The following is an 18,855-nucleotide window of genomic DNA, read 5'->3' as shown; positions in this document are numbered from 1 at the left end:
TAATGTAAATTAGAAAATCATATACTGATAATATACAACAATGCCAAGGTCTCTGGAAGAGGTTTGGAAGTGATGTTTACATTCGCTGTGGTTGAGTGAGCAGTCCGGTGGCGGCGACTTCTTCCACTGGTTGTGCTGGTGGCAGTACAGTGGGGAAAGGAGCTGGAATCCGATTCGACAGCCTTGAACATGAAGCACTGTAGGATGCTGATCTCCCGGAGCACCAAAGGGTCCTAAGATCTGGAACACGCAGATATGGCCCTGGAGAAGGTGCTGAAGGTACTTAGCTTGGAACACACAAGCAAAAGTACCTGAAGTGAAGGTTGTTTGCTGGAGGTTACCCTTGTTGCAAATGTCTGTGTGTCTTCTGCCTGTCTGGGCTAGAGACTCAGAACTTGGTCAGTCCGCTTTGTCTCCCTAGGATGGAGACTCAGGACACTAATTTGTGCGTTTATGACCTCAAGGTTAGATTATTGTAATGATTTATTGGGTGGTTGTTCTGATTGCTTAATAAACTCTAGCTGGTCCAAAATGCATCAGATAGAGTATGATCATATTAGCCTGGTTCTGTCAACACTGCACTGGCTCCCTATTAAACATCGTATAGATTTTAAAATCTTGCTAATTACTTATAAAGCCCTAAATGGTTTAGCTCCTCAGTACCTGAGTGAGCTCTTATCACATTGTAGTCCCTTACGTCCGCTACGTTCTCAAAACTCTGGCAATTTAAAAATACCTAGAATATCAAAATCAACCGCGGGTGGCAGATCACTTTCTTATTTAGCGCCAAAACTCTGGAACAATCTACCCAACACTGTTCGGGACGCAGACACACTCTGTCAGTTTAAATCTAGATTAAAGACCCATCTCTTTAACCTGGTTTACACGTAACACATCAACATATTTCTATTATTCAAATCCGTTAAAGGATTGTTAGGCTGCATTAATTAGGTAAACCGGAACCGGGAACACTTCCCATAACACCTGATGTATTCAGTGCATTGTCAGAACAATGGCTTCTACGCTAATATTAGTCTGTTTATTTCTTATTCCGAGGTCACCTTCCAGATCCAGTCCGTACCCAGCGCAGGCGGTGGATCGGCACCTAGACAGGATAAATCTGCTTGCAATTCAGGTTGTCTGTAAACCGATTTGCAGTGAAAATAAAAGCTAAAAAAATAAAAATATGAAGGAGAGATGGTCGCTTGCAGAAGCCATGTGTGCTGATTTTTTTTATTTTTTTTGCAGATTTATGAATATACTCCCTGAACTTACCCTTGCCCCGTATCATGCCTGTGAGGAAAGGCTAAAGCCACCGAAGTACCAATTCAGGATGGGTGAAAAGAGAATCTGGTGGTTTACAGTGTCAAAAGAGGCAGACAGGTTAGATAGAATAGAATAAGGACAGGTTCTTTGCTCTTGCCAGCAAAAGTATTTAAGCCATGGACAGCTGGGTCCACTGTGGAGTGTCCGCTTTTAAAACTGGTTGTTCTCAAGTAAATCATTCTTTGTGGGAAAATCTGTAATGTAGGGATGGGGCAGATCCAGAATCCACTTGCATGCACAACTTTAATTAAGAAAAGACAAAAACTTCACAGCCAGGAGCCAGGAACATCCAGAGAACAATACAGGAAGCATGAAACAACGACCGGCAAACACAAGAGAAAACCAAGCTGTTTAAATAACTAAGACATTTTTATTCACATTCATAAAACTTGCAATTCATTACTTCACATTAGTTGTACAGTACACCCCAATTGGTAGATTGGTAAAAAAAGAAAAGACTAAATGATTAAATAAACTGATTACACAACTGATTATGCCAAACATGATTTAGCTGATTTTTCTCCCCCAGTGTAAGAGTCAGCATAACTAGCAATTACGAGACACATGATAGGGCATAAAACATACATATATATATATATATATATATATATATTTTGCCCCCTATGAATATGTCTTAATGTGAAAGATGCCAAATGATAATTTAGTTTTACATAACTTTTGTGCATCCTCTTAGAATAAAAGGAGTAATCCAAGTCATTGGTTCAGTAAATACAAGTGACACTCTTGGATTTCACTTGGTAGAACAGAGGTACAGAACAGAGTGTGGACTTTGGGTAAAATGTAACCAGACCACTGAGTAAATATACAACAAAATGCATGCTGGGTTCATCTGACCTTGTGATTGCGGGTAGCTTATTTAACCCACCTTACCACACATTGACTAGAATGGAACATGTTTAGACTATGACCAAATTATTCAATGTAAGCTTCTTAACAAATACATTATATGGTACTATAGGCCAGACTACTATAGGCCTACTGTAGTTAATATGGGCTAGACCAGGGATAGGTAACATCGGTCCTGGAGTGCCCTTCTCCTTCAGAGTTTAGCTCCAACCCTATACAAACACACCTAAACAGGCTAATCAAGGTCTTCAGAATTACTAGGGCTAAGATTTTATTTCAGGGTTGGAGCTAAACTCTGTAGGACATTGGCACTCCAGGACCACCGTTGGTCTCTGGGCTAGACCAATGCATCCCAAACCTGTCCTGGAGTCCCCCACCAGTGCACATTTTGAATCCATCTAACACACCTGATTCAACTCATCATCTCATTAGTAGAGACTGCAAAGACCTAAATTGGATGTATCCAATAAGGGAGATATCCAAAATGTGCAGTGGTAAGGGGTCTACAGTACAGGTTTGGGACTTATAATGCAACACTCAGTATTATACAACATGCTACAATACTTAGTTCCCCTTCAGTCGTTTCACTACGACGTTACATATGGGAACTCGCTTGAGAGTCCAATCATCTCCAAGCCTTACTCAAAAGGCCAATGAACATTCATGAACATTGGCGAGTGGTATTTGCATGCCGAGCCACTCCCCCGTACATACGGGTATATAAGATGGCGGCGTGCAACCACTCATTCAGACTTTTTGCTTTGGAGCCTCGTCTACCAAGTCAAGAAAAAAAAAAAAAAGAGTTCCTGAGTTCACACTCTCTCTGCTGGCGTGCTGCCGAACTACTAAAAGAGCTTATCTAAAAGAGCGTTTGGCAGCCGCCAGCATAATCCTGCGGGCTGCCGTTTTCACGGCATCAACGCCTCCTGCATTCCAGCAAGCTCCCCGTTTGAGTGCACAGTTGTGCCGCGGTTCCTCCCTGGGCGGACCGGGATTTCAAAAGAGTGAATTTCTCACGGCTGTCGAGGGCATCTTCCCGGTATGTCTCTCCGACCGTGCGCTTCTGAGTGCGGTAGTTTCCTCGCTTCTGTGGACGGACATGATCACTGTCTCACGTGCCTGGGCCGAGAGCACGCTGAGGCAGCGTTCAAGGATGGTACATGCGTTCATTGCGAACGTATGTCCATGGCCGCGTTAAAGTCCCGCCGCTCATTCATGAGTAGGCACCCCTTGTCGTCTTCCCGCGGTAAGTCGTTGAGCCGTCAAGGTTTTTCAGCTACCGCGGCAAGGCACTTGGGGGACATTCAGGTGACCGTACAGAGTGCTCCGTCGGCCTCTAAAGCCCCGCGGACTTCTGTGTCACTGAGCGGTCCCGTTGAGCTGCCAGAGCAGTACACCTCCCCGTACAGCGGGCTGGGTGTCTCCTTTGGCGCTCCCCAGGAAGTCGAGATGTCTGCTGCAACATCAGAGGGAGAGCCAGGTGGTGAGGCTGACGACTCGGCGGATCGGTACCCCTCTGCGGTTGTCGCCCCGTCTGAGACGGATGCTGAACTGTCGGCTATGCTCCTCCGAGCCGCCAAGGAGATCGGTCTGGAGGTGCCCAAAACACAGGAGCTGGTGAGGACTTGGCGAGCCCCGCACTCTTCTCGTCCACGTCCCAGCTCCTCTCCCCTCGCCTCTCTCGATGGCGGTGCAGCCCGGGGTTATGAGGCGGTCCCTCAGGTTGAGCGCGCTGTCGCGGTGCACCTATACCCGCGCGGCGCCGCCACCTGGCGGGATCGGCCACATCTCCCCTCCAAGGCGTGTAAGTTCCCGTCCGCTCTCGCGGGCCGGACTTATCACGCCGCTGGACAGGCTGCCACCGCCTTGCACGCCATGGCCACCTTACAGGTGTACCAGGCCAAGGTGTTGAAACACCTGCACGAGAAAGGTTCTGACCAGGGTGCAATGGAGGAACTCTGCGCCGCCACCGACTTCGCCCTCCGGGCTACGAAGGTGACGGCGCGTTCCCTTGGTCAGGTGATGTCCACCATAGTGGTCCAGGAGCGACACCTATGGCTGACCCTGCCCAGATGGCAGACGTCGACAAATCACGGTTTCTTGACGCTCCTATCTCCCAGGGCGGCCTATTCGGCGACACCGTCGAGGACTTCGCCCAGCAGTTCTCGGCAGTTCAAAAGCAGACAGAGGCGATTAAACACATCCTGCCCCACCGCGACATTCCAACCACGTCCGGGGCGCCCCCCCGCGGCCGCAAAGAAACAACCAGCTCCGTCCCCTGCTGAGGTGCATGACGCCAGATTGGCAGCCCGACGTCGAGCTGCCCGCGGGAGAGGGGCGCCGCCAACCCGGAGGTGGAGGGAATTACTCTTTGGGGGACGACAACATCAACGTCCCCACTCCCGGTGGAGGGCCGGGAGCTGCTGTGTGCTCAGACGCTGCCGTCGGCCTACGGGTCGGTGGTACCCACAAGGCCGGAGTCACCCTGGGACAAGTCTTCCGACCAACGTTGCGTCGCAAGCACGTGCTTGTTCGTACCGACAGCACGGCGACTGTGGCCTACATCAACCGTCAGGGTGGTCTACGCTCCCGTCGCATGTCACAACTCGCCCGCCATCTGCTCCTATGGAGTCAGACGTGGCTGAAATCGCTACGTGCCGTTCACATTCCAGGAGAACTCAACCGTGCAGCCGACCAGCTCTCACGGCAGTCCACCCATCCTGGAGAATGGCGACTCCACCCCGAGACAGTCCAGCTGATTTGGAGCCATTTCGGGGAGGCCCAGATAGATCTGTTTGCTTCCCCCGAATCCTCCCATTGCCAGCTGTTTTACTCCCTCGACGAGGCTCCCCTCGGCAGGGACGCACTGGCACACAGCTGGCCTCCGGGGCCCAAGTACGCCTTTCCCCCAGTGAGCCTCCTTGCACAGACACTGTGCAAGATCAGGGAGGACGAGGAGCAGGTTCTGCTGGTTGTGCCATACTGGCCCACCCGGACCTGGTTTCCAGAACTCATTTCCCTCGCGGCAGCCCCTCCCTGGAAAATTCCCTTGAGGAGAGACCTTCTTTCTCAGGGGATGGGCACAATTTGGCACACTGCACGTCTGGTTCCTGGACGGGACGCGTCAGACCTCTCCGGCCTTCCACAGGCCGTGATAGAAACTATCACTCAGTCCAGAGCCCCCTCTACAAGGCAGGCTTATGCGCTGAGGTGGGGTCTGTTCGTCGACTGGTGTTCCTCTCGCGGGGAGGACCCACAGAGATGTACGATTGCAGTAGTGCTTTCCTTCCTGCAAGAAAAGTTGGAGTGCAGGCTGTCCCCTTCAACTCTCAAAGTGTTCGTTGCTGCCATTGCAGCGTACCACGATGCAGTGGATGGAACATCCCTAGGTAAGCTCCAACTCACCGTGAGGTTCCGAGAAGGGTTAATCCCCCCAGACCGCACCCCATACCCTCTTGGGACCTCTCCGTCGCCCTCCAGGGCCTGCGGGAGGCCCCATTTGAGCCACTTGTGTCGGTTGAGCTAAAATATCTGTCACTTATGACAGCGCTCCTGACCGCATTGGCCTCCATCAAGAGGGTAGGGGACCTACAAGCCTTCTCTGTCGACGAAGCGTGCCTGGAATTCGGGCCCGGCAATTCTCACGTCATCCTGAGACCCCGGCCCGGTTACGTGCCCAAGGTTCCCACCACGCCTTTCCGCGATCAGGTGGTGAACCTGCAAGCTCTGCCCCTGGAGGAGGCAGACCCAGCCTCTGCGCTGCTGTGTCCAGTTCGCGCTCTGCGTATATACGTGGACCGCACTCGGCACTTCAGACGCACCGAGCAGCTCTTCGTCTGCTTTGGAGGTCAGCAGAAAGGGAATGCTGTCTCCAAACAGAGGTTGGCCCATTGGGTGGTAGATGCCATCTCCCTGTCGTACCAAAACCAGGGAGAGCCATGCCCCCTAGGTGTTCGGGCCCACTCCACACGGAGTGTTGCCTCATCCTATGCGTTGGCTCATGGCGCCTCACTAGCAGATATCTGTAGAGCTGCGGGTTGGGCGACACCTAATACCTTCGCCAGGTTCTACAACCTTCGCGTAGAGGCCGTATCCTCCCGTGTCTTAACATAGACATCACAGGCAAGCGGGAGTCCGGCTGGTGTCGGCTTGCTGCGCCATTCCTAATGGATCTGTGCGCTATTTCCCTCAGTTGTTCCCTCCGGCGAACCTGGGTCCTCCATGCCCCGCAGTCAGGCCTAGTGTGGAGTAGTGCTTGACTGTGCTGCGGTTGGGTCTCCTTCGCCCAGCAGGTTGTGGCAACATGTTTCAGTATTTTTCCACGGTCAGCCAGAAGGCCGATGTTTCCCTCATATATCCCATAATATCCCCCATCTATGGATATATTGAATTTCTTGTGTTCCACATGTAGAGATTTCATGTGCTCCGCCCCCCCAACTACTGCTTCAGTACAACTGGCATCCCTGTGGGGCCCCCTATTGGCCCCCAGGGCGTTGGGAAGGTTACGCTCATATCCGTCTGCTGACACGTCCGCCTGTCGGCACGCGGTGTGTTGCGTAACGCGACGTCTGGTTCATGGCCGGTTCCATGGGTCTGTTCCCATATGTAACGAAACATGTAGTGAAACGACTGAAGGGGAACGTCTAGGTTACGTATGTAACCCTCGTTCCCTGAAGGAGGGAACGGAGACGTTACATCCCCTGCCACGACCTTATGTCGCGCTGACGCCGGGCTGCAGCTCGGCTCCTCAGCAAAAGCCTGAATGAGTGGTTGCACGCCGCCATCTTATATACCCGTATGTACGGGGGGAGTGGCTCGGCATGCAATACCACTCGCCAATGTTCATGAATGTTCATTGGCCTTTTGAATAAAGCTTGGAGATGATTGGACTCTCAAGCGAGTTCCCATATGTAACGTCTCCGTTCCCTCCTTCAGGGAATGAGGGTTACGTACGTAACCTAGACGTTTTGCTATCTGCACTCTAAAAAATGCTGGGTTATTATTATTTTTTTTTTTTTAACCCAAAAGGTTTCAGACTGTTTCAGACATTTTATTGGGTTGTGTTTTATATTTTTACCCAGCTGCTGGGTAGTTTTTCTGCACTCTAAAAAAAATGCTGGGTTATTTTTTTAAAAGGTTCAGCCTGTTGGGTCATGTTGTTGGGTTATTTTTTCATATTGTTTTACCCAGGGGGGTGGGTAGTTTTTTTTCTGTAACTAAGCTGCTGGGGTTTTTTTGTCTCCTACGAAACAACCCAGTTGTTGATTTACAGTCAGAGCATGGGCTTTTTGCGTCCTCTTCAGGAAAGAACGGTTCTTAGCGCCACCAATTTGGTGCTGTACTGTACTGTCTTTACTGTGCTGTAAATTATATTATTTTATGCAACGCCACATACAAGGATGAGATGCCAGTCAGCTGCGTCAGCAGCGGTCATTTTGCATGATGGAAACGCCTTTTGCCTTGTATAACATAAAGTGATTTTATTCATTATAATACTGAATTTAATTTAATTTCATGTTAAAATATGTTCTCTGATCTCAGTACTGTTTGTTTATGGGCAGGTCATGACGTCAGTCACGGCATCTTTCAGCTACAAAGCCAAATGCAAGGCAGCGGTCTGAGATTCGTAGTTTTTTAATTTCAGAATAATTTATTGAAAACAAAACACCTTAACAATAGAAATCACTGAAACAGTGACAGACAGACACATGACCCCCTCTCGGGACGCCCCGTTGCTTAAAACAAAGCGATAGAGTAAAACCTTTCCCCTGCGCTTCACTGACACAGCTCGCGGGAGAGCTCGTGGGTGATTCCCCTTTATATCATTAACATCTGGCCACAAGCTTTGGGCTCTGCTCTCACTGAGCATATTTATTTATTTTCTGCATAGTTTATTTTATTTGAAATCAACTACAAACAATGTTTAATTTATAAAGTTAAGTTTTGAAATGTAAGTCAATAACAACAGGCTAAAGCCAGAGCCAATGGGGAAAGTCTCTGTGTGACAAGACCCTGCCCCATTTTGGAGGTTCTGCCCACTTTTGGAGTTCCCACCCCATTTTGGAGATCTCCGGTCTGCAGTTATATATACTTGGAACGCCGGGTCTCATTAACTTCACAATACACGGCATTCTCTGCTGGATGAAGGGAGACAACTGCGTGTTACGTCTAAATAAGAAAAATGCATTACCTCATGATGTGATAAAAGGAAAATTACTCATACCCACAATGGAACAGACAATTTCCTCACGTAATGAACACCCTGGTGCGCCGACATCCCCGAACACAAGATATCACGGACTCTACACATATCACCAGGACGAGCAACCAGCCAACCCCAACTATCCAGCCTTATCTACCTGATCTGTACTAATATAAAAACACAAATAACAATTACAGTTCCCACAAAAAGAACCCAAACAAATGCTTTGTACACATACCTCTTCCTGCAACTGTCGAGCCCATTCTATAAAATGAGTTTTTCTACAAAATGTTGTGAAAATCACCCTGTTCACACGTTCACAGAAAACAATATATTAATTTAACTTTTGTAAGACATGTTTTGTGTCAGAAAGGCTTATATTATACTAATATTTAGTGTTTAACACTTGGGAGACAAAGGGTCCTCCCCTAACGGGCCATCAGTGTGAATGTGACTGTCAGGTAAGAAAAATTGTGAGGGGAGTTGTATTTTATTTACAACACAGTATAATCAAACTGTGCATAATGAAGGTCAAAGACACATTATTGAGCACATGGATCTAAAGACCATTGTGCCATTGCTCGAGACAAATCCTGTTCAACTTTTAAAACAAGTAAACATTACCTGATATTTCCAAAGCATTTGCTGCTTCTTTCCATAGATTCCAGAAAAAGAGAAAAACAAATGAAAAAGGGAAAAAAAGCATGTTAATGTAGGAGCGACTATATTATTACATTAAAAATCACTAACATTGGCCACTTGTAACTCCTAAATAAATAAATAAAGATTATGATTTCATAAACACAATCATGCTTTATATGTATTATACAACACAACAACATTTCATATCTGATTAACTAAATAATTATTTTTTGCCGTAGGTAACGTCTGTTAAACCTTTGAAACTGTAATCACATCAGAATATTTAAACCTGCTTTCGCACAACCGCTGATCCAGAGAGATCCTAGGAGATCTTTTTTTGCTGAATAATTTTGACATTCTTCTTTAGTATTTGATCAAGCAGGTTTGTTGGAACATTATATCTCCAAAGAACCCAAACATGTCTTCTTAGCAAAGAGTAATTGCTGAATTTGTTAAGCTAAGGGGTGTACTCATTTATACTGTGCACTGTATGTAGAGAGAGACAGAGAGAGAAATTTGCACAACTGCTTTTCAACAGTTTATGATGTCCAAAAGATGCAAAATACTAAGAATGACTCTACTGTAACTTGTTAACACAGCATTTAAGTAAATGCGCCCCAGTAAAGGCAAAGTCCATGCGTCCAGTTTAATCCAGTTTTACAAAGACAATACAACAGCTAGTTTTAGTGACATATTATGTCCTAACACAGTGAAAATTACTCAACAAAATGAAAAACAGGATCTCAGGCATTGGTGAGATCTGTTCTGAAATGCTAAAGAAGACATTAAATTTTTATCCTTTTTTTCACCTCATGAACTTTACATTCCAGTGGGGGAGGGATGTTTAAACTTGTGTAACATGTTTAAGGCTGAGTGCAAAGCACAGAGGAAAGGGTGGAGCTCTGGCATGTAAGCAATAACAGCACTGAATAGCATTGAGTAGAAAATCTTGACGCATTTTGTGGAGCAAAGAAAGCTAGTAGAAGAGTAAAAGATAGGAGAAAAGGACAGGATTTAAACAAGGTTTTTAGGAAAAAAAAAAACACTTCTTCACCATAATGGAAATCCCTGACATGGATTCAGTAAGTAAATGGTTCTTTTATAGTTTTAGAAATGAATGAAGCCTGGAATACACTACATGACGTTTGCCCAGATTTTTGCCCAGATTTACAGTCCTGGATAAGCTGACACCAGTTGCTGTGTTTTAGCTTCAGACTATGATTCCACCCAGTTGGAGGACATCAGTCATGTTTGATATTGTGAGCTGATTTTAGAGGAACACATATAGTTTTCATTTGCCATGCCTCTAGCAACAAGGCACATGTTTCTGCACCAGTGTGTTGTGTTCAGAACAACTTGGCAATCCTTTAGTGTGTGATCCTCATTTATGAATCAGAGAGTGTATGATGACTAGTGTTTTAAAATCTGTTCAGATCGTGCCATATCAGAGTAACACTTAATGAATATTAAATAGTATATGCATTGCATTAAATATTACTTGTATTCCTAAAAATAAATAGATGAAAAGAAAAAGTTACTCAATACTTATTTTAATAATATTGTGACTGGCAATGCACATGTATGTGAAATCTTGTTTGTTAACAGGCTTGTGACATTGTCTGTTTATGGCCGGTGATGATTCTCTAATAAATATTAAGTGCATTATATGAAAACCTTTCTGTGCTGCAGAAGAAACTGCCTTGTCGGCCAGAGATGTTTGATTTTGAGGGTATTTCTATGACTCACTTTTTCACTGACAACTGGGAAAAAGTGAAAAATTTTCAAGCCAGACCTGATGACATTCTAATCGCCACATATCCCAAAGCAGGTGAGACTGCTTCACTAGGTTTTTGTTTAAATCAATTTAGCCAGCACACTAACTTGACTCTAAATTGCTTACTGTATCATTAGATAACACTATCAAACGGATCCACGTATTTTCTTTCCTAACTGACCTTCAAAACATTTGTTTTAAAACTCCCTTTTCACTGCTTTTCTAGGTACCACATGGGTTTCTTATATATTGGACCTTCTGTATTTCGGTAATGATGATCCAGAGCGTCAGACTTCCGAGCCCATCTATATAAGAATCCCATTCCTAGAGTCATGTTTTCAGGAGTTTTCAACATGTAAGAGACTTACAATTCACTCAATTTATTTTAGTTCCAGATTAGTTCCAGAAACTTAACCTTTATCTGTGGAGACAATAAAACCAAGATCCCTGCAGAACATCTAACCATATCACTCACAAGTGTTTCTTATAAAGTTTTTTATTACTTGTACAGCCAGTAAGCATGTAGTTGGGTAATTCCCAAATCTTTATTAAAGCCCAACTTTTTTGTGTCTGTCACAATTAGTTCCTAAACTTTCTAGCTTTTATTTAATGGTGGCATGCTGCCGACTGGTTTATGTTTTAGAAAAATACATATATATATATATATATATATATATATATATAAACAGATTACTCCACCCCAAAATAAAAATTTTGTCATTAATCACTTGTCATTCCAAACCCGTAAAACCTTTGTTCGTCTTCGGAACACAGTTTAAGATATTTTGGATAAAAACCGGGAGAAAATAAAAATAACTTTATCTGCATCACTGTAGTGCCATTCTGGAGAGTATCTGCTGGACGCAAACTGTGTCAGCTGCACCACAGTGCTATAGTGATGCAGATGAGACGTTGAATTGTTGAATTGAGTTGCTATTTTTATTTTCTGTGCGTACAAAAAGTATTCTTGTCGCTTCATAAAATTTTGATTGAACCACTGATGGCAGATGGACTGGATTTTGGATTTTAATGATGCCTTTCATACTTTTCTGGGTCTTGACAGTGGTATTTACTTGGCTGTCAACGGGACAGTCAAAAGCCTCCCAGTTTTTATCCAACATATCTTAAATTGTGTTCCGAAGACAAACAAAGCTTTTACAGGTTTGGAATAAGATGGGGGAAAGTGATTAATGACAAAATTTTCATTTTGGGGTGGAGTAACCCTTTAAACAAACAATAAAATATAAAGTCAACATGTAATTCAAAAAGAGCAGCATAAGAGCAGACTATTATAGTTAAAAAAATTGAGAGAAGCAAAAATTGTGAAGACAGTTAAAAATATGATTTTTCATGCAGCTCAATCTGAGCTTAACCAACACTGAACTGACTTGATCTGAATAAAGACACTATTGTCTTTATGCTGATTTACAACAGAACACTAGCTGTCTCCAGAAAAACTATACTGCCATTTTTTCATCACTGCGAAGTTGCTTTGACACAAATTGTATTGTATCAATTGTATTGCTTGTAGTTATACTTAAAATGACTTTTTTCTTAAAGGAAAAGTCCACTTCCAGAACAAAAATTTACAGATAATGTACTCACCTCCTTGTTATCCAAGATGTTCATGTCTTTCTTTCTTCTGTCATAAGGAAAGTATGTTTTTTGAGGAAAACATTTCAGCATTTTTCTCCATATAATGGACTGATATGGTGCCCCGATTTTGAACTTCCAAAATGCAGTTTAAATGCAGCTTCAAACGATCACAAATGTGGTTGTAAACGATCCCAGCTGAGGAAGAAGGGTCTAATCTAGCGAAACAATCGTTTATTTTTTTAATAGAAAAAAAAAAATACTTTTAAATCTCAAACTTTATTTTGCATGGATAAACATTGGAGTTGTAAGGAAGAGATGAATGTTAGAATTTATCATATTGTTATGTGTTCATAAATGACTGCATTAATGCTGCAATAATGTGGTACAATCCAAATAAAGTGCAGGATGAAGAAATTTAACAAGGAGTTTTTAAAAAACTTGGGAAACAGAGTAACACACTACACATTTAACTTAGATGAAATTGAACAATGTACAGAAGGAACTCAGGGCTTAAATATACAGGGAGATGTTATGGCCTCATGTAATGGCAAATGCTTTGGCAATACTATACAATCATACCAATGAAGCTAAGTTAAATTTTAATTAGCCGCCTTGTCACAATTCTGTATTGTTAAAGGCGGTATATAAATAAAGGTGACTTGACTTGACTTGATTAAGAGAACTATGAACACATGAGGGACTAATGAGTATCTATGGAAACCGATGTGGAAGAATAACATCATGGGGACAAGCAATAGAGAACCAAGCTGATGGAGCTAGAGCAACTGAGGACAAAGGCGGAGTTGGACAGAAGGAGGATCCAGACAGTGGGATGACAGGTCATGGTGGAGACAAGGAAGCAAGTAGCCAAGGAACAAGCCGAGTCTGAAAGAGGAGATGGGAGACAGAGGCTGGATGGGAATTCAGGAGAGTAGGACCTGCGCAAAACCAGTGGAGACTCAAGAGATTCAGCAAACCAGGGTTGGGGGGAGCCAGAGGAGACGAGAAAAACAGAGGATCAAATGCTTTCAAAATATGAATTAGTTTAGAGGCCAGTGACACCTCACCCTCATTGGTGGAATTGTGGGCAGGACTCCATTCCCATTTACTTGTACTCCACTACAACTGGATTGGAAGTGGGGCTGGTGACATCCTCCACAGCACCGATGGTATAAGCTGAAACACAGTTCACCAGCACCCACTCCACAAAGGCGGCGAAACCCCCGTGAAGACCTTCACCGGACAGCTTTGCCTTCATCGCAGTATTTAGTCTGACATCATAAAAAGTGCGCAGGCAGCTGTCTGGGCAGTGAGTCAGGAAAGCTAGATCTGCATGGTCCTCAAGAGAGCAATCCTGTTTCTCCAGGCAAAGGAGGTGAACCGCTGGAATATCCATTATGGAGGTTCACTCTTCTGTAAAGGTCCTGTGTAGTACAATCAAATCAAATTAAGTGTACAATGAGGAAACTGAACAAGTTTTTTTTAAAGACTTTTAACAAACAAGCAAAACAGAGCAACTTAATCTTAAACACATTAAAACACACTACATGTGATAGTAATGTATACTTTTTTTTGTCATTAAGGACAGAGGAAATTAAGTTTTGAATGCTAAGAATGTTCAACAAATCCAGCCTGACAAACTTTCCATATATAATATCATTACAAATTCTTTAAAACATTTCAGCTAATCACCTACTCTTATATTGTTGACTTATTGTGTATTATAAATTGTTCAGAGGTCTTAGCTGTGTTTGGTGTAGCCACAGTGATAGCAATGACACTTCCGATTTAGAACAACATTCTAATTATCAGTTGCAGGGACAGAAATGGTGGATAATCTGAGCACCGTTCCCCGTATCATCAAAACTCATTTACCTGTTCAGCTAGTACCCAAGTCCTTCTGGGAGCAGAACTCAAGGGTAAAGTACTGGGTATTATTTCGACTGTATGATGTGACTGCTAGATGTTAATATGTAATCCAATCTGCTAAGGTCTGACGGTCTGTTAGGATATTATCTTCATATTTTTCCTTTTTAAGAAATGTGTAAGAATAATCAGTGAGAGGCTTGTTTACATATAATAATTTCCTAATAATTTTCTAACTTTGTTCTCGCACAGTTTAATGTGCAAAGCTGACTATAAGTAACTCATTTGTAACTTGATTTCTTTGAAAAGTGTGAATACCGTGGACTATCAAAATTTTGATGAGTGTTAACATAGCCTTAAAGGAGAAGTCCACTTCCAAAACAAAGATTCACATATAATGTACTCACCCCCTTGTCATGTTCATGTCTTTCTTTCTTCAGTCGTAAGGAAATTATGTTTTTTTGAGGAAAACATTTCAGATTTTTCTCCATATAATGGACTGATATGGTGCCCCAATTTTGAACTTCCAAAATGTAGTTTAAATGCGGCTTCAAATGATCACAAATGCGGTTGTAAACGATCCCAGCCGAGGAAGAAGGGTCTTATCTAGCGAAATGATTGGTTATTTTCATAAAAAAAAAAATACAATTTAAATACTTTTTAATCTCAAACACTCGTCTTGTCTTACTCTGCCTGAACTCTGTGTATTCTGGTTCAAGACAGTTAGGGTATGTCGAAAAACTCCCTCAACTTCAAAAATCGCTGCAGAAGTACCGACCCAGTGTTTGCAAAGTGAACGTGCAAAGAAGATCAAACACCCTTAACAAACAAGGTAAAATATTGATATAGGACAATTTCGAAGTTGAGGGAAAACATGAGATGGGAGTTTTTCAACATACACTAACTGTCATGAACCGGAACAAAAACAGTCCAGGCAGAGTAAGACAAGACGTGCGTTTGACATTAAAAGTATATAAATTATTTTTATGAAAATAACTGATAATTTCACTAGATAAGACCCCTTTCTCGGCTGGGATCATTTACAACCGCATTTGTGATCGTTTGAAGCCACATTTAAACAGTTCAAACTTGGGGCACCATATCAGTCCATTATATGGAGAAAAAATGCTGAAATGTTTTCCTCAAAAAACATAATTTCTTTACGACTAAAGAAAGAAAGACATGAACATCTTGGATGACAAGGGGGTGAGTACATTATCTGTAAATTTTTGTTCTGGAAGTGGACTTCTCCTTTAACCAAATGGGTTACCTTAAATACAATCTATGCTGAAGACTACCTCTTTGATTGACAAATAGCAGATATGTTTGGGAAATAGTCATGTTTGGAGTTAAGTTTGGTCCTGGTACTGAAAATTAAACACTGCAGCTTTAAGAAAAGTAAAGTACTGTACAGTAGTTCTAAAATAAATGTAATGAAAGTGTAACTCTCTGATTAAGACATAGCAAGTGCTGTACAATGTCATAATAATTGTTAAAAATTAATTATAATTAATTTTTTTGAAATAATATATATTTTGTTTTATTTCACTCTCTCCAGATTGTGTATGTTGCACGTAATGCAAAAGACAACGCAGTTTCCTATTTTCATTTTGATCGAATGAACATGGTACAGCCTGAACCAGGGGACTGGGACCACTACTTAGAGAAATTTATGAAAGGAAAAAGTAAGTTAAACAGTGGAAGTAAATCTTATTAAGCAATCACATCTTGGGTGTGATTTATGACTGAAGAATTTTTATGTCATGAATTCATTTTAAAAGAATGTTATAAAAAATGAAAACTTAGGAATGCTGATATATTTATGATTTCTCATTTCAAACCTCTCAAACTCTACATTATCAGTAAAGAACTTTGTCATGGAGACATGTTTTAACATTAGCAATTTCTCATCAGATGTGTTTGGTCCATGGTTCGACCATGTCAGTGGATGGTGGGAGAAAAAACAGACATATTCTAATCTACTGTACTTGTTCTATGAGGATTTGGTTGAAGTAAGTCACATTCATGAAGTGACAGTTTTATAAAATGTAAGATCAATGTTAAATGTGTATAAAGTGTGCATTTTCTTTGCCTTTTCCAGGACACTGGACGTGAGGTAGAACGTTTGTGCTCCTTCTTGGGTTTGTCCACTTTAGTTGAAGAGAGGGAAAAAATAACAAAAGGGGTTCAGTTTGATGCCATGAAACAGAACAAGGTGACCAACCATGTCACAATCCCTTTCATGGACTTCAAGATCTCACCATTCATGCGGAAAGGTTATTAGACCACTGAATCATCTTGTTTAATTAAATAGTTCTGTCCTTTCGCTTGCATTTATCTTCTTTTTGTTTGTGTTTTAAAAGGGAAAGTTGGAGACTGGAAAAGTCACTTTACTGTGGCACAAAATGAACAGTTTGATGAGGTCTACAAACAGAAGATGAAGAACACCACTGTCAAGTTTCGCACTGAGATTTAATATTTGAGTTCTAGATCTTTTTGATTGTTAGTGATTTTATTAGAAATGGATTGTTAGTGTTAATGTGTACATTTTTCAGGACAGAAATACAATAACCTTAGAAGTTTTTTTTTTTTTTTTTTTTTTTTTTTTGTTTACTCTACCTCAGCTTTAACCCTCAGCTTTTGGAATAGTTTTAATGTAGTCCAGTTAATTGAGATAAGTCACTTTAGTTTGTATCATGTGATGTTGTTTGTAGTTTATGCTCATAATCTGGAGTCCCTAATCATGTTGATTGCTTCTATTTGCTTTTAGAATAACACTGGATCAGTGTTATCTGAATATTATTATCTGATACTATTATCTTTACATTCTCACCAAACATTTGCTAGCGTTGGTCTGACATCTTAGACCGATTCAGTCAAGAATACCTCAAATCATTGGTTTGATCCACAAATTTATATTGATCGTAATTAATTATAAATAAAACATCTGACTAAGCTTCCATGTACAGCCGACAGGAGACGCGCCGACTGCATTATTTGCAACTCTATTAGGATTCTGCACATGGGCCGTCTAAGTTCTAAATTCTAAGTGCTCTATATTTCCCTAATATATGGCAAAATAACAGAACCTGTTTAAAGCTGTTAAAAAAAAAAAAGAATGATGCAAGTATATTGGCAGATTCTGAAAAAGATAAACAAAATGAGGCAGAGAGACCACTGTAATAGCATGACTCAACCAATTAACCCTCTACAGCATAAAGAAAAGTGTTCTTAAGCCCTATGTTCAATTCATTAAATTGTTCATTAAATTCACAGTCCATAAAGATGTGGGAGTCACATTTTTACTGACATTTTTGAAAAAGATTTATGATTTTGTATCACTCTCCAAGCATTGTTTTATGACATGTGAATTAAGAATTTTGTCTATGATTCTGCACCATTGTTGCAAACAGGACTAGATTTAAGCATTTTTATCAGTGGTTTGAATTTCTCATCAAAGCCAAGTCAGTCCCATACATTTACTATCAAGCGAACTGCTGACTCCACTAAAGTTTAGTGAAAATGTACCATTTTGACCTCATACACAATCTTTCTCCATACACTCGGGCCAGTTTCAGGTAAATTCTCACCTGCAAGAGACTTGCCCATCTGCCGCACCGGGTCTTGGATGTCTGTATACTCAGTGCCAGATTCTAGACACAGTCAATCTGAGACAACCGTAACTAATCCATCCAAGTTCTGTTTATTCACGTCAAACACATGCATATCATATGCACGCCAAAGTCAATTTCAGCATGTAAATAGGATGCAAAGTACAAACAGAAAATCGTGTTATTGATACACGTTTTCACGTGACCGGGCTCTCGAATTAGTACATTATAGGCTAACAAAAACAATACCTTAAATATGAAAAGAAGCAGGGAGTTGTGATCACATAATTTGAAACTGTTAAACCCCTGGAAAGTCCAAGGATCTAGTAAGCAAAGCATTCAAACAGTAAGTTCAAAACACCTCTAAAGCAGAGAATAGTGACTTGTCACAGATCTAAAACATCTTGTTGATTTATAAGCTTTAGGTGGAGCATAACGAAAGTCTTCTGGCAAATCAGCAGTCTTGCACGTGAAATTAACATTTTGCAAGTTCCTTTGTGAGCTTGCTAAAGTAAAATACTAAAATGTAAAAACTCATCTATGCTTATGAGAAATATTTAATCGAAATGAACCCATACATCCACATCTATTGGTAAATAATCCATTGTTATTTGCTGTTATCACAACACAGCAGATAGACGGAACTGCAATTCGGTCCTACAAATGGCGGCAGCACCACTGTGTGACGTCACATGAAATCCATGATTTTGTAAAATTTTGCAGTAAATGACTGCAACTGCTAACTTTTGCTAGGAGTTTAATGCTTAACTAAGTAAACAAAGACAAAGTACAATAGTCTATTTACAAATGTAACTGACTGACCTCTACTTTAAGTCCTGAACAGGACATTTGTCAGTAGGGGTTAGATCTTCAACTGGCTGGCAGGAGCTGCCACTGACAGGTCATGTGACCTGTCAGTGGCTGGTGGCAGCTGCCAGTCTGCCTGTCAGTGGCTGGTGGCAGCTGCCAGT

The 18,855-nt window shown here is 42.0% G+C and overlaps 1 protein-coding gene across 1 annotated transcript; it reads left to right on the top strand.

Moving 5' to 3' along the window:
• Positions 1-9,867: 9,867 nt before the first annotated feature.
• Positions 9,868-17,246, top strand: sult1st4 (sulfotransferase family 1, cytosolic sulfotransferase 4). Its single transcript, XM_051117974.1, has 8 exons — positions 9,868-10,119; positions 10,727-10,865; positions 11,038-11,166; positions 14,220-14,326; positions 15,832-15,958; positions 16,188-16,285; positions 16,375-16,549; positions 16,637-17,246. Exons 1-8 carry the CDS (start codon positions 10,096-10,098, stop codon positions 16,747-16,749), a joined length of 912 nt encoding a protein of 303 aa, XP_050973931.1. The 5' UTR covers positions 9,868-10,095; the 3' UTR covers positions 16,750-17,246.
• The last annotated feature ends 1,609 nt before the right edge of the window (positions 17,247-18,855 follow it).

The sequence above is a fragment of the Labeo rohita genome, chromosome 8 (genome assembly GCF_022985175.1).
Source record: "Labeo rohita strain BAU-BD-2019 chromosome 8, IGBB_LRoh.1.0, whole genome shotgun sequence".
Classification (NCBI taxonomy): domain Eukaryota; kingdom Metazoa; phylum Chordata; class Actinopteri; order Cypriniformes; family Cyprinidae; genus Labeo; species Labeo rohita.
The sequence above is the reverse complement of the archived record's forward strand: the minus strand, read 5'-3'. Positions and strand labels throughout refer to the sequence as shown.

Bases quoted from the DNA above. Each gene is read 5' to 3' on its own strand.
- sult1st4 (XM_051117974.1), top strand. From the start codon at position 10,096: ATGGAAATCCCTGACATGGATTCA. The intron at 10,120-10,726 runs GTAAGTAAATGG...TCTGTGCTGCAG, and splicing joins AAATCCCTGACATGGATTCA to AAGAAACTGCCTTGTCGGCC. The intron at 14,327-15,831 runs GTAAAGTACTGG...CACTCTCTCCAG, and splicing joins TCTGGGAGCAGAACTCAAGG to ATTGTGTATGTTGCACGTAA.